General features: G+C 35.8%; 1 protein-coding gene across 4 annotated transcripts in view; it reads right to left on the minus strand.

The window, feature by feature from the left end:
- Positions 1 to 12,182, minus strand: part of LOC108711168 (TBC1 domain family member 22A) — a 297,560-nt gene extending 285,378 nt beyond the window's left edge. For 2 of the 4 annotated variants that reach the window (XM_041586439.1, XM_018252620.2), the window contains exons 1-2: positions 11,914 to 12,151; positions 5,377 to 5,433 (exon numbers count right to left, since the gene is read on the minus strand). In XM_041586439.1, coding sequence (XP_041442373.1) covers positions 5,377 to 5,433; positions 11,914 to 11,975 — 119 coding nt within the window. In that variant the 5' untranslated portion in view covers positions 11,976 to 12,151. Of the gene's footprint in view, positions 1 to 5,376; positions 5,434 to 11,913 lie in introns of all 4 variants that reach the window. The other 2 variants (XM_018252619.2, XM_041586438.1) reach the window with 2 other exon arrangements.
- Positions 12,183 to 16,766: the final 4,584 nt, after the last annotated feature.

Genomic DNA, 16,766 nt, shown 5'->3' on the forward strand with positions numbered 1-16,766 from the left:
CTTCATTAAATTGTTTTTGTATTTCCCCCAGTTGCATTCAATTGAGTTTTTTAAATTCAGGTTTTTTCATAAAAGAAAACATTTGAGTTGTGAGTTTATTCGAGGTAAAAAAAAAATTCACAACCCTCAAAAACTTGACCTTTGTTAAATAATCCCCTTAAATGAAATAACTTGAATGAATAACAGCAAAGAACAACATTCATGGAAACGCCATAGCAGAGATTAATAAAGGTGCTTAATTGTTTGGATCACATTGTCCTTTAATGACATTATTATATATTCTCATCACTATCAAAATAACAATACTTGCTAATAATGTGTGTGTATATGATAAATCGACCCAAGAGGGAAAATATCTAGTTGTGATAAATCTAAAACAACTGGATTTGTAATCTTGAAAAAGTTTCACAATTTGTCTGAGAGGCATTTTATACTGTATATCATCACTGTGTTGAATAAAAATTTTGATATTAAAAAAAAAAAGTTTGTAATGAAATATGTTTCAGTGTATTTGCAGACACTGAAACCCCCAGTAGTTCAGTCTAGTAGGTGACTGTTGAAATTGAGTTGCTAATTGGTTGCTATGGGCAAAATCACTGGTAATGTTTTTCTCCAATGGTAATAGATACGCCCCTAGGTGAGTAAATAATTTGTTTTAAGTAAAAAGATGGTTTATTTACTTTAGAATATTTTAAGCAAAGAAATGAGGTAAAGGGAGAGTAAGACAACATCTTTTTTATTGCATTATTTGTCAGGACAGGTCCCCATATTCTAGTCAGTGCTTAGAATCCACATGAAGTTTATATATTGTTCTATACACAGACTACAAAGGCAGTTTAAATATGTGTATATATAAATGTAATCAATTACAAAACTATAAGTTTTGAGTACACATTTACTCATACACATTCATTATAAAAATACATAATACCTCTGAATTACATATCTTAGATTTGCCACTGGCTATGTTTTTGCCTAATTTGATTTATAGCCCTTTTTCAAATACGGTTATAGTAAAACATTGCTTTCTTGAAACAGCAGCAGTGTTGTTTAGAACACATTTTACATTCAAGTTACTACTTAGCTTAAGTGTTAATTGAGAAAAAAACATGTGTTTAACAATTTATCAGCATTAAAGCACAAAGGCATTAAGAAATGGAACCCATATGCTCAGAAAAATGCCATATTTGAGCAATGTTTCTAGAAAACATTTGTACAACTCGCACAGTAGAATTTGTAATCTTACATAAAAAATTAATAATCATTTTCCAGAATAAGAAATAAAACCAAAGCATTCATTCTGAAAACCAAAAATCCATTTCTGTAATGTGTTTTGTTGCACTGGTGCTATTTAAACAGACAGCTAGAAATATAAACTGGAAATTATAACCTTATAAACAATGCATAGTGATGTCAGCAGTGGTGGCCACTCATTTGCCTCAACTATGATGTTGGGTTTGGGTGCCGATAGACCTTCTAGGCTTTGGTAAACAGTATATTCAGTCTATTGGCTCTTTGTACAATCACCTAGCATAATGGTTGTAGACTTTGTATGACAAAAGTGAATGCTGCAGTTCAACACAGATACATACGCCATGGCTCAGTAAGGGATTTGAATCAAATTTTTTTTTTTTTTTTTTTTTTTTTACACAGAACATTGCAATGTATGCATTTAAAAGGATAAGGACCTTGACAAAAACAAGAACATGCCAGTATCACTTTAATGTAAAATAGTAAGTTATGTTAAAAAATGGCAAACGTTGATCAAGTTCAACCTTTTAGGTCTATATAAACTACCTAACTGCTAGTTGATCCAGAGGAAGGCAAAAAAAAAACCTTCTAAAGCCTCTTCAATTTGCCTCAGAGGGTAAGAAAATGCCTTCCTGACTCAAAGAAGGCAGTTGGACCAGTCCCTGGATCAACTTGTACTATGAGTTATCTCACATAACCATGTATTCCCTCACTTGCTAAAAAGTCATCCAATCCCTTCTAATGTATCAGCCAGTTTGACTGAATAAGTGAATTCAATATCTTCACAGCTCTCACTATAAAAAAAAACCCTTCTGAATATTTATATGGAACCTCCTTTCTTCTAATGAGAATGGGTGTCCTGTGTCAGCTGGAAGGATCTACTTATAAATAAAGCATTTGAGAAATTATTATAGGACCCCCTTATATATTTATACACAGTTATCATATCACCCCTTAAGCGCCTCTTCTCCAGTGTGAACAATGCCAGCTTGACCAGCCTTTTCTCATAGAGGAGACTTTCCATACCAGATTAGTTGCCCTGCTTTGGACCCTCTCTAATTCAGTAATGTCCTGTTTGAGTGCTGGAGACCAAAACTGTACAGCATATTCTAGATGGAGCCTTACCAGTGCTCTGTACAGTGGAAGAATAACCCCTACTTCCGCAAATCTATGCCTCTTTTAATATAGCTCAAAACCTTGTTTGCCCTTGAAGCAGCTGATTGTTCTGGAGGCTATTTGAAAAATCAACACATTTACTGCATTTTTTGTAGGGTAAAAACACAAAAAGATATGTTGACCCTCCAAAACCATATATTTTTGGAAAATACACATTCAACCGAAACCATGTCCTTCTATTCTAAACTAAAGAGTCACAATGCTTTCCCAAAATAGTCGGTTCGATGAAATACCTGAAAATTACCTCAAAGCTGCCTCTTTCTAGCTCTCTCTCATTTTAGGTACCAAAAGGAAACATCCTGTATATGAACACCAGAGGTCTATTGAACACTTTGATGTGTAGTATACATAGAATTACCAAAATATATGTGGTGTGCAGAGGTATCCAAATGGAAATACAGCACACAAAATTTCCATGGGCATAAAACAGTTATCAAATAAACGCAGACTGCAATAAAATCACTAAAATGCAATAAAACCATTAAAATCAATGTGCTTTTTTTTTTTTGCTTAGTGTAATCAGCTTTTAAAATTACAGTTAAATATTACAGTGAATATTTTAGCTTGGCCAAATAAGTTTATGGACAGAAACAAGCAAGCAATGCCTTTGCAGAACATACAATACACTGGCTAAAAATGTAATAAAATTAATAAAAATCCACCAGAATAACAAAAATGTAATATAATCACAAAAAAAACATACAAACGTTATTGCACAGTGTGGTTAGAACATATTGGCAATGACAATAACAGTTTTTTCAGGCAAAAAAAAAAAAAGAAATTGTGTAAGTGTGTAAACGTGTGCGTACACTTGGCAAAATAAGAGTTGTATGCGTGTGCAAGTATGTATGAGTGGTGTGAATGTGTGACCCCCCAAAAATGCATGTGAATGTAAGTGTTAATGTAAGTGTGTATTGCATAGTAACATAGTAAGTTAGGTTGAAAAAAAGACACGTCCATCAAGTTCAACCTCTTAACCTGCCTAATAGCTAGTTGATCCAGAGGAAGGCAAAACATCCCATCTGAAGCATCTCTAATTTGCCTCAGAGGGGGAGAAAATTCCTTCCTGACTCCAAAATGGCAATCGGACTAGTCCCTGGATCAACTTGTACTATGAGCTATCTTTCATAACCCTGTATTACCTGACTTGCTAAAAAGCCATCCAACCCCCTTTTAAAGCTATCTAATGTATCAGCCTGTACAACTGATGATCTTTACAGCTCTCACTGTAAAAAAACCCTTCTGAATATTAAGATGCAATCTCCTTTCTTCTAATTGAAATGGATGCCCTCTTGTCAGCTGGAAAGACCTACTGGTAAATAAAGCATTAGAGGGATTATTATATGATCCCCTTATATATTTATACATAGTTATTACTGTACTAGAAATCACTGCTCAGAAATACTTCTGACAACCATTATCTGTGAAAACAGTTTATCGATTCATCTACAAAAGCAACTTAAATCTCTACCATACAAAGCAGAAACCACATATAAACAAGATCAAGAACTATCACTGCATTCTCTGAGCCCAATCTCATTTAAAATGGACTGAGAAAAAGTGGAAAAACTTTTTAAATTATATTTGGAAATCATGGATGGCAGGTCCTCTGGGCTAAAAAGCAGAAGGAGAGAAAATTCACCAGCATTCCCTTGCCTCTCTTCAAAAAATAACAGCCTGGTGCCCAGTATGGGGGAAAGTCACCCCCTTATCATAAGCAACAAAACAACCAGCACAACAGGCTCAGGGTGTTTGAGTGTTTGATTCAAATGTGACATTTCAAATCCAAAGTGATTTCCACAAGAACAGAGACAGGTCAAAAAAAGAAAATAAGTATTTCATTGGGTTATGTTATGGCACTTTTCCTTTTCACATTATGCTTCACAGGTTCAGATATCTTTGGACTTTTGTACTATTATGCAGGTTTTATGGACTAAATTACTATAAATGCTGAATATTATTATTATATTATATTTATTATGGACTGTTGCAGGCCCAGGCTAAGCCATTCGGGCGCCTTAGGCAATAAAGCCTAATTATATTGTTTAGTGTATGTCTGATGAAAGGTTGTGTCCCCCCTGTGGGTCTATTCCTGGTTGCATCAAGTCAGCAAGGATATTCACTTTTTGTCTCCAAAACATACATTACAGCATTACAACCACCTTCAATACCAGAGCTTTTTTCAGCCAGTTGTAGGTAGAACAATGATAGCCAGCATATGGTTGGTTGCCATGGGTTACTGCCCAGGTGCAAACTTACCCAGTGTTTATAAATAACCCCCAAGATGATTTTTCTGCTGGCAGTCAGCAGCAGCTAACATAAAAATATGAAAAGAACCTTAAGTGACTTAAAAGAAGTAGTAAATAGTGGACCTCGGTACAAAAATACAAACGGGGTAATATGTGTGCAAGCAGAAAGTGCTAAGGGAGCCTAGAACTAGTGAATGACCCTAAAAAGTACAGGGCTCCATAGTACCTAGAGCTGAGCTTTGCACCTCATATGATATGCTTGTAATATGTAAAAATAGCTCCTCTAAGCACTTTGACTTGTGTGTGAATATTGTTTTATATTTATATATATATATATATATATATATATATATATATATATATATATATATATATATATATATATATATATATATATATATATATATATATATATATATATATACACTTAGTCCAAGTCGGTTCAGCACACCTTCCAGTCAGGAATGACCCAGGTGCTACTCTCATCAGCAGTATACACAATCTCAGAAGGGCGAGGTGCACACCAGGAGCCTTTAAAGAGTTTAAAAAATTTTTCCTTTATTTAATACATCTTATTAAAAAAACAGGTCAACGTTTCGGTCTTTGCCTAAGACCTTTCTCAAGACCATACACACATATATATATATATTTTATTTTTTTTAAATCAAGTCTTCAGAATCAGAATAAAATGCTTACTTACGTGCCATGAAGCTGTGGATCAAAAGGAGGATGCTGAGCACCATATACATGTTGAATACTGGTAAAGGAAAAAAGAATAAATTCAGGATACAGTTTTTTCACTTAATTTTGCTGGAAATGTCTTGAATATAGTACAGGTATGGGACCCGGTATCCAGAATGCTTGGGACCTAGGGTTTTCAGGATAAGGTATCTTTCCATAATTTGGATCTTCATACCTTCATATAAATTTCCTAGAAAATCATGTAAACATTAAAAAGACCCAATAGGCTGGTTTTGTTTCCAATAAGGAGTAATTATACCTTAGTTTGGATCAAGTAAAAGATACTGTTTTATTATTACAGAGAAAAAAGAAATCATTTTAAAAAATGTGGATTATTTGGATAAAATGGAGTCTATGAGAGACAGTCTTTCCATAATTCAAAGCTTTCTGGATACCAGGCTTATTAGATCATAGTCTAGCAAAGTAACTTTATTTTAATATATATTATAATTTACTATAATGATCTTGGTACTACCACAATTAAAAGCAATTGTGAGGGTTATTGTGAGACGTTGTGAGGGTGTAGGCACAAGGAGCGGATTTTCATACGAAAATACACTTGAACAGGTTTTTCGTTGCTGAAACCGCTCTGTGCGTCAACACCCAGGCCCACATCAAGTCTGTGGGTGATGTGTGGCATTACCCTTACTGGCTAGGTAAAAACACCAAAGTCAATAAAAATATATTCAAAACATGGCAGTGTATTGTCTTTTATTTAATAATCCATCAGGCGGTGTCCATTACTTTATTTGCATTCTCTGCTTATCTATCTGTAATGGAATCTAAAATATACTGTAGTAATTAATTTACACTAGTCATTGTATGCTCACATTGCTTATAGCAATGTAAATCTGCCTTATGAAATAAAAAATCCAAAAGCATGTTCCTAAAAACAATTTTGAAGAGCCTATATGCAATTTTAAATGCTAACTTGGGGTTATGCAGTAGGGGAATCCTAGAGAAAAATATGGAGCAAGCTGCCTAGTGCCAGGGTCCACACATGGGTTTGTTTAAGATGGAGGATACCACAGAATATACTAGGTATAAAAGAAAAGCACATATTTTCAGAATTATCAACAGAGTGTGAGGCCTTCTTGACATCACTGAAGAATTACCTAATCTAACAGCACAGAAGCTATAAACAAAATAATCAAAGTTAAAGGCCACATTAGTGAAATTCCAAAAATCTTCCTTATAATATCATATTTGATTAATTATGAAGAATGTATTAAGGTATCTCTAAATTTACTAAAACAAGCAAGACATCTGCTCCTTATATGAGATATAAATGGACATAAATATATACAGAAATACATATATATACAGGCTGTATAACATGTCATGTTACTTGTTTATTTTGCAGGATGTTGAAATGCCTTTCTAGCTTAGTGCCAAGAACAGATAACCCAAACTGACACAGAAAGTCTACCCCTGTTGTAACAAACAAGGGAAAGTTGTGCTCACCACTATTTTTTTTTTTTTTTTTTTTGTAACTAAGATTTTATTGAGTTTCACAATAAACTTACATAGTCCACAACAAAAGACTCATGTCATCATCTATAACAATCAGTTCTGTTCCATGCAAAGGTATCTAAATTACAGTACAGACTGAAGTTTGAATTACAGAAAAGTATCAAAACAGCACAACCGTAATGAAAAAGCAACAGTCAAAATAATAAAAAAGTTTGGAAAGTAAGAAGAGGGAGAGAAGAAAGCAACCAACACAAGAGATATCGTAGGAAGGGGAAGAAGCAGCCAGTAGAGACATTACATATTCCGAGCTGTGTTGAAAGCAAGAGGGAAATCAGGATCGGTCATCCCTAGAAATTAGATAATAATCCCAGTTGCCCCAAATATTATTATGCAATTGCAAGGAATTGTTCACCACTATTTTTTAAAACCATTAGGCGGGGGTGCAATGAGGGTGTGACCACAAAATACATATAGTCAAATACAAGAGGTCCTCTGCACTCAACTCATTATCAATATATTTAAGACAGAGACAAAGTCTCTGTCTTAAATATATTGATAATGTGCAGAGGACATATATTGATAATGTGCAGAGGACCTCTTGTATTTGACTACCCCTGTTGTAGTGAAGCACAAAGCCCCAAAAGTAAGGTACAGTATTTATGGGATAATGATATTAAGAGAAAGACTCTCATTTAAACAGAGAATTTATTTATTTATTTATTTATTTTTATATATATAAAAAGTGAGTATCCGCACTCCAAGGCAAATAATTTCAGCAAAGGGAGGGGTGCACGGTAATTATGTATATTCCAATTATTCAGAGACCAGCACTCCCTGTAGTAAAAGCCAATTTCTTTATTGTGTCTGTGCCCGACGTTTCGGTCCCGATTGGGACCTTGAAAAAGGGACCGAAACGTCGGGCACAGACACAATAAAGAAATTGGCTTTTACTACAGGGAGTACTGGTCTCTGAATAATTGGTATATATATATATATATATATATATATATATATATATATATATATATATATATATATATATATATATATATATATATATTCAAACAGAATGGAATGCACAACTATTAGTATGCAGAAACCTGGGTGCTAGTCTGAGTATGTAGACAAAATGCAGGGATTGAAAGCACTCCAAGGAAATACATCAAGTCAATAGTCAAGTCAAGTCAATAGTTCAAATGAAAGTGGAGATTTATTGGTAATCCAACGCTTCGGCTCCGCACAGGAGCCTTCGTCTTTCCCTAACGAAGGCTCCTGTACAGAGCCGAAACGTTGGATCACCAATAAATCTCCACTTTCATTTGAACTATTGACTTGATGTATATCCTTGGAGTGCTGTCAATCCCTGGATTTTGTCTATATATATATATATCTATATATATCTATATATATATATATATATATCTATATATATCTATATATATATATATCTATATATATATATATCTATATATATATATATATATATATATATATATATATATATATATATATATATATATATATATATATATATATATATATATATATATATATATATATATATATATATATATATATCTATATATATATATCTTCAAACCCTCCCAACATGCAAATGATGGCTTAGTTTATTTGTCTTGCACTTACTATTTAATAAGAATGCAAAATAAGCTTTTTCATTTTAGCTGTCAAATGTGTTGGTTTGAGAATCTGTCTATATCCAAAAAGTCCTTGAACGACAAAACTTCTATCATCTTAAGGCATGTTTAATCTTCTAACCTCAATGTGAAAGCAGTTGTTATTCTGTTAGATTTGCCAAATCAAGGAAAGAGAAGACTCCCTGCCTTCTGCACAACTTAAGCTTCTACATAAGGTAAGAAGAAAACAGGTCCTGCTGTGGGATTTGAGAGCTGAATTGTATTATTCATGGCATACTATTGTGCCCATGAATAATAAGACTACAAGCTCCAGGACATAATACACACAAAGATGGTCTAAACAGTTAGTAATAAAGAGATAATACTGAGTATTACTTGTTTTAGAACTTCAAAAAAAAAAAGTTTCAAGTGTGTACTTTTGTTTGTTTGTTTGTTTAGAGGGAAATCATGATCTTAGGCTCAATATATGAACACTGCTTGTTTTTATAAATACCACTCCATATTCTTTCAAACTACAGGCATGGGATCTGTTATCCAGAAATCCATTATCCAGAAAGCTCCAAATTATGGAAAAGCCTTCTCCCTTAGACTCAATTTTAGCCAAACAACCCAAATTTAAAAAATAAATTATTTCCTTTTTCTCTGTAATAATAAAACAGTACCTTGTACTTGGTCCAAACTAAAATATAATCAATTGTTATTGGAAGCAACACCAGCGTATTTGGGTTTATTTAATGTTCACATGATTTTCTAGTAGAATTAAGTTATGAAGATCTAAATTACGGAAAGCTCCATTATCCAGAAAACCCCTGGTCCTGTGCTTTCTGGATAACAATTCTCATACCTGTATTAACTATTATGACATTATAAAAATTGAACTATAGAGTGAGTGTGTGTGTGTGTGTGTGTGTATAGGTAAAAGAGGTGTTTCCATTATATACTCTAGAACTAATTTAATAATAACACTGTTACAAACTTGTTAAAATTTCCTCGTCGTCCCCCTTCTTAACCCTTATGTCCCTCAGGAATATAATGGTGGCCTTCCTGAACCGTTTCAATTACAGAGAGAATCATATAATGGGGTCAAGACTGTAAACTGTTCTAAATTGATACATTAATTGGTCCATTTCCTATGTTTGGCCCTGCTGAGCAGAATCCCAGTTTCATTAAAGGCAGCTGTTAGAATTGATACAATAGTTGCTAATATTCCACATGTGCTGCTGAGAAATGTATCAACTAAATGTTGCAAATTGTAACAGTTCAGAATCTGCGCGTGAATTACTTAGCTGCCAGACCAAAACACCAGAGACAGGAACATTAATCAATTTTAGGAAAAATTTAACTGTTGCTGTTGAACAATCTAAAAACAAGAGAACTAAAAAAAAGTGTTTGAAAGTTGAATAATGGCAACCTGTTTGCCAGTCCTTTGTAAAATATTGGATGTTTTCATAAGATACATACGAGGAAAAATATGCCACACTTGCTAGACTGTCACCTGAAAATGTGACCCGCTGTGTTTGTAATTGACTGAATGTGCCATACAGGTGGATCCAACCATTCACAATGGCCCCAATTATAAAGCACCTATTAAATGCTGACAAATCTCCTGCAATGATAATAGCCTTGAAGATGCCACACAACATGACACATTTTTAGATTTAGCCAAAGCCGAAGTAGGCTATAACTGTATTACCCGTAACTGTATTTCATAGTAAGTATTCCTTTTTTAAATACAGAATAACATACCTTTCTCCCTGAATTCATATTTATTTTGTTTCTGTTACAGCCAGTTTAGCTCCAGATTTTTTAGTTACTTCCTTGTTTAGGGTGCATGATCTAATAGCCAGCACTTTAGTGTTTGACTATAAAATGTGCCCTTTGAGCAAAACATTTATAAATGGAATTTGGCAACAAACACTTGCTTTTATTCTATAGAGTACTGTACTGAAGCAGACAATGTGAAAAGTAACATCTTATGTTATGTCTCCCTAGTTATGCTCTGTGTGCTCTAGTATGGACATACAATTTGTGAAGCCAACACACACAATATAGTATGCTTCCTTTAATAAGACAAACTATCTTCAAGAATCAGCCCACTACAGACTTCTGTACCACGAGTCAATTCAATCAATCTAATAGATTAATTTACAGCAACAGTGCTCGGATATCAGACTACTACATAGGATACAGCTGAAAGTGCTATTAAAGGAATTGTTCAGTGTAAAAATAAAAACTGGGTAAATAGATAGGCTGTGCAAAATAAAAAATGTTTCTAATAATTTTTTTCTATAAAAAATGTAATGTATAAAGGCTGGAGTGACTGGATATCTAACATAATAGCCAGAACAATACTTCCTGAATTTCAGCTCTCTTGGTTTACACTGACTGGTTACCCTGGTTATCAGGCAGTAACCAATCAGAGATTTGAGGGTGGCCACATGGGTCATATGTTGCTTTTGAAGCTGAGCTGAATGCTGAGGATCAATTACAAACTCACTGAACAGATATGTACCATGTGGCCCCCCTTCAAGTCGCTGACTAACTCAGAGTTAGAGAGCTGAAAAGCAGGAAGTAGTGTTCTGGATACTTTCCAGTCACTCCAGCCTTATAGATTACGTTTTTGGCTAACTAACTATATTAGAAACATTTTTTATTTTGCACAGCCTATTTATTTACACACTTTTTATTTTTTATACTGAACTGTTCCTTTAAGATATTGCAGAACCATGTAAGTTTGAGCTGACCACAGCAAATGAATAGAAAATCATCATGGGTGATTATGGTCTCTCTGCCACTAAAGGAAGTACATAACAAACCAAAAAATAAATAATGAAGGCCAATTGAAAAGTTGCATAGAATTAGTAATTCTATAACCTACTAAAAGTCAGCGTAAAGGTGAACCACCCCTTTAATGGAATTAATGTGTGAATCAGGATTTGCTTTTTTGCTTAAGACTGTTACAAGCAGCTGTTAACTTATTACATTTAAATACTACGTTACAGAAAGGGAAAATCTTATGACATTTTAGGAATTAATCAATGTGACAGCTATGAAGCCCTAGACAACAACACATGTTGCACCAATCAATGCACGTCTCATTACTATGCGCAGTTGCAGCGATTAGCGAACCTTATAGGATTTTTTTCTGTTTCACTGTCAACAGATGTAAATGTGACAGTAAATGGTGGTACGGACTCGTAGCCGGAAGTGAAGAGGGGTAATTATTGGTGCTGTTACAATATATCAGTGGACGGTAGTAAACTCGTTACTGCTTCTTAAATGTATCAGTGAAAGAGAGTAACATTTAGCTCAATAAGGAAGTGTATATATTAAAAGAGTCGCTGCTCGTTCCATCAGTGACGCACCTCCCCGGCACTCTGGAAACATTCCTCCTCCAGAACTGCTTTCTGTCCGCGTCGTTTGACATGTTTCACTTGCATCACAAACTCCCCACCATCGTAAAAACGAAACTGCAAGGCTGAGGCTTTTCCTAGCAGAAACCTATCTGCTACGTGTTATGGGGGCCGCCATTTTCCTGCAAGGAAACAAGCTGTGCAGCCATTGGTTAGCTGACCAGGTTCTTGCGCTTTTACCAATCAAAAGTGTTCGTGCTGAGCGGTGCGGAAGTCAACAAAGTTTTTCCAGCTCTCGGGCTCTGCTGCTTAGAGAACTATGTGTCATTTGAGAATGAAGTGTCTGTGCTAATTCGAAGAGTGGCCGGGAGAGTATTTGCTGTTTAGGAGAACTTGAGCTTTGCTATTTAGTTGTATGTGCAGTTCGCTGAAGTGCAGTACCTCCCAACTGTCCCGTTTTCAGCAGAACAGTCCCTCTTTTGACAGCTCAGCCCGCAAGTACGGGTTTGTACTGGAAAGTCCCAGTTTTCTCTGCAATGAACAGCAAAAAAAAAAGATACAATGTTTCTAACTGAATTGGCTTTTGGCAGAGAGCCCAGTACAGCCTGGACAGCCACGAGGTTCAGCTAAGATACTTAGTAACGATTTTGAGATAAGCAAATAAGTAATTGTAACAATATAAGATAACAGGTCCCTTGGGAGAAGTTAGACTTCCAGCTTAAAGGGCAAAACTGTAATAACTGTTAATTTGCAAAGTGCTAGGTGCATGTGTATACCTGCCAGTGCCAACAGGGCCTCCATCAGAAATCACAGGGCCCCGTACAACAAAATTTTCTGGTCCCCCTTGTCCCACCCCAGCATGACCCAAACCCCACCCCAGATCCCGCCCACCCCACACCACATTAAAAAAAGCCACACATTCATACTAGCTAACCCCCCCCCCCCCCAACAAGTTATAAAAAGCCATTTGTGGTCAGGTCCCTACGAATTTAAAAAAAAATAATTGGTGGCCAGCCCCCCTTCCAAGTTTTAAAAAAACACCGGTGGTCTAGACCCCCCACAAGTTAAAATTAGTCATTGGTGGCCAGGGCCCCCTATAAGTTAAACAATAAAAAATTGGTGGACAGGGCCCCCCATAGATGAAAAAAAAACATTGGTGGCCAGGGCCCCCCTTAAGTTTAAAAAAAACATTGGTGTCCAGGGTCCCCCATAAAAGTAACATAAAAAACATTGGTGGTTAGGGGTTAAAAAAAAAAAGACCACTTTTCAGCTGACTGCTAGCAGAGATTTGATGTTCCCTCAGTAGCATTTGAACTGTCATTGGACACGAGGAGGCACGGAATCAAATGGAGAAACTATCCAACAAGCGCCTGGTTACGTAAGCCAGTGGGAGGAGGCGGGTTTGTGATACACCTCTGCTGCTATTGGTTAGTGTATGGTCTCTCACAGGCAGGGAGAAATGCAGTGAGACCTGTGGTGCAGAGATGGCCGTGTATCCGGGCCTTTTACTTTTATCACAATTCCGGCAGTGGCTTTTCAATATTCTCTTAAGGGGGGCCCGGCAATCCAGGTAGTGTAGAGCGGCCAGGCCCCCCTTCACACTTCCAAGACTGCCGGGTCCAGTACAGCTGTACCCTCTGTGCCCCCTGATAGCGGCCCTGCCTGTCAACATTTGAAAAACAGAGTGGGACAAAAAGATCTGCTGTGCGTAGCTCGGTAAAATTTTGACCACACCCACTTTGTAGTCACACCCCTATATTTGGAAAGTTTGAACACATTTCTGGGGGTTTAAGGGTAAGGTTTTATGTGTTTTTACAATTTGGCTAATGAAAGTGAAATTGCCCTTTAAGCTGAAAGTCACTGTTCAGTGTGGAAGATCAAAGAGAAACTCTGGACATTTCACTAACAATCCGGGACTGTCAAAACCGGACTGTCCCACGAGGAAAAGGACAGTTGGAAACTATGCATTCTGCAAGGTAGCATTGTCTTGGCATCTCTCCAATATACAATGGTGGTGAACTTTATGTAATGTTAACTTATATATGATTTTATTTTAAAAGGTGAACTCTTACTTTCACTTTTTGTTAAATATGTACCTAAAAATCTCTCTCTCTCTCTCTCTCTCTCTCTCTCTCTCAAAGCCGTGCATGAAAGTTTGTGAACCTTTTAAGTAAGTGAATCGTGCTCTCTGACACCCTTATGCAGCAATAACTGCAACTAAACGTTTGCAATCCTGCGCATTGACTCAGAGGAATTTTAGCCCATTCCTCTAAACAGAACAGCTCCAGCTCTTTGATGTTTGTGGGTTTTCTCACATGAACCACTCCCTTTGTTTCTTTCCATAACATTTCAGTTAGATTAATGTTAGGACTTTATTCCAGAACACTTTAATCTTCTTTAACCATTCTTTGGTAGAATGACTTGTGTGTTTAGGATGCATGACCCACTGTCTCTTGAGATTCAGTTCACAGACAGATGTCTTGACTTCAGTTGCTTAGAAATTACGCTTGGTTACTCTGTAACTTCTTGGACCATTAGACACCTTGCAGTTAGTTATCTGTGATGGTCGACCACTTCTGAGCAGGGTAGCAACGGTCTTGAATTACCTCCATTTGTACACAATCGATTTGACAGTTGATTGATGGAGTCCAAACTCTTTAGAGATAGTCTTGTAACCTTTTCCAGGTTTATGAGCATTAACAACTCTTTTTCTGAGGTCCTCAGACACCTCCTTTGTTGAGCCATGATGCACATCAAAAAATGTGTGCGTAATCAGGCTTTGCTGATTTACTTACTTTTGCCACAAGCAGATATATTATTGGATCATTTTGTTTCGTTAAAATTCGCCTTTGAGTTTTCGCTCTACTGCGCATGTGCAGCTGGGAGAAAACTGAAGAAGGAAGAGGATTGCTCTGTGGTGTTAGCTGGAAGAACCCTGGGCTGGTGTAGATTTCTGCTGATAGGTAAGGTAAAGTAGGTAAGTAAATAAAATCACTTGACGGTGCATAACTTTTGGCTTCCCCAATGTAAATTGCCTTTCCTTCCCCTTTAACTAGGTTCTCTTCATTAAATCGAAGAACTTGTTTAAAATCAGATGATATTTTAGGTGTTGAAAAAAAATGTTCATAGAAAATGTGAGCACCCTCTGTGTGCCATAAATCTTAGAATCAATGGCGCTGACACAGGAGAACCAGCATATTAGGAGTGTAGATTCTCCATTTCCAGGTTAAACTTGTTTCTATGCAGGATCTTGCAGTGTTCAAAAACATACATATACAAATATGACGTGCAAAAGGTTAGATCATTCATTTTTTAAGACAAATATAGGATGGGTAAAATATATGAATGACAGTTTTTTCCCTCTCTTTTTTGCAGTCACCATCCTGATCTGCTGGTCAAACCATATCTCAGTTACATGCCCTTATCTTATGCGCACATATGTTTTATAGGGGAGCAAGTGCCTTATAAAATGGCACAGTAGCCTCCTCCGTTATTCTTTATACACATTAACCCCCTTTATACACATTAACCCCCTTTATACACATTAACCCCCTCAAGTTTCCAAAGTCTTACCTTAGTGGGAAAGTCAGCACTGCAGGTTTGATGCAGTGGGCTTTTTAATTAGCTTTCATAGGTCAACGTTTGCTGAACACTTTTATTTATATATTTAATATCCCTGTACGAGTGCTTGTGTTTCTCTCTCATTTACCAATATGTCTGTATATAGAGAGAGAGAGAGAGATACAGTATTTTCCCAGCTGCACACAGACATTTAGAACACTGGCTATTATTCCTATACCCAGAGGTCCAATTTTTTTTTATAACTAATGTCTGATAGATAATTTACAAATAGAAATTATTTTATTAACTTGATTTATGAATGGATGTAAACTTATTATGCAGGTACATAACAAGTCATTTTCCTATAACATTTATTAGGTTGCTAAAGTTCCTACCTCAGTGGCTCTCTTTACAATTAGTATCTAAATTAAGATTAAATATTCATTACATATAAGAAATTCATTAAAATGAGGAAGCAGGAGTCATTATGAGACACCCGCAGGCATTCATTGCAGCCTTATTTTTTAAATTGGGAAAGTTAAAGCTTTTTTAAAAATCAGGCACATTGGATATGAAAAACCATTAGTAATTTCATTATGTCTGAACATTTATGCAGGCATTGTTAAGTGCAGATGGGTTGTTTCTGTTAAACTCCCAATTTAATTCTGCAGATAACTTTCAATCTGCAATGAAAGTGAACACATATAAGCAGTACCAAACCTAATGTGTGACAAGCATTATATAAATCTTCCTAGTTTTATAACTTTTATATGGCCATATGATCTTCGGTTTCAGCTCTGTAATTGATAAACCTCTTCAAAATAAAGTAAAAACATGATAGTTTCCTTTTAGCAATAAAAGTTCACTTTATTAAAATGTAGACACTACCATGGAAACTCAAACTAATATTAGGTTAAATAATAACATTATAGGAATGACTGTATGTGATTAATACAGGTAAAAAAAGCCTTCAGCTTTTTTTTATTTAAAGTGATACTGACACTAAAAAATGAATTTTAGCATATGAATGTACATTAAATGTTACCTATAGGTCATGTTTATCATTTTTTGCTGAGAGGTTTGTTTTTGTATATAATTGTTAGCTGAAGTTCCTAAGCCTGACTCTCTGACACTCTGACACTCTGACTTTGCCAACCTGACTGTCCCATCTCAGCCTGTTAGTTACAGTTTCTAATGCTAACGGACTCCTGCTGCACAAATATGGCAGCCCCCTCATACAGGAACATGGGGGATCAGACAGGTAATGTAAAAGCATCATGCAAATACTTTATGGCAAAGGTAGA

The sequence above is a fragment of the Xenopus laevis genome, chromosome 3L, assembly GCF_017654675.1.
Source record: "Xenopus laevis strain J_2021 chromosome 3L, Xenopus_laevis_v10.1, whole genome shotgun sequence".
NCBI lineage: Eukaryota > Metazoa > Chordata > Amphibia > Anura > Pipidae > Xenopus > Xenopus laevis.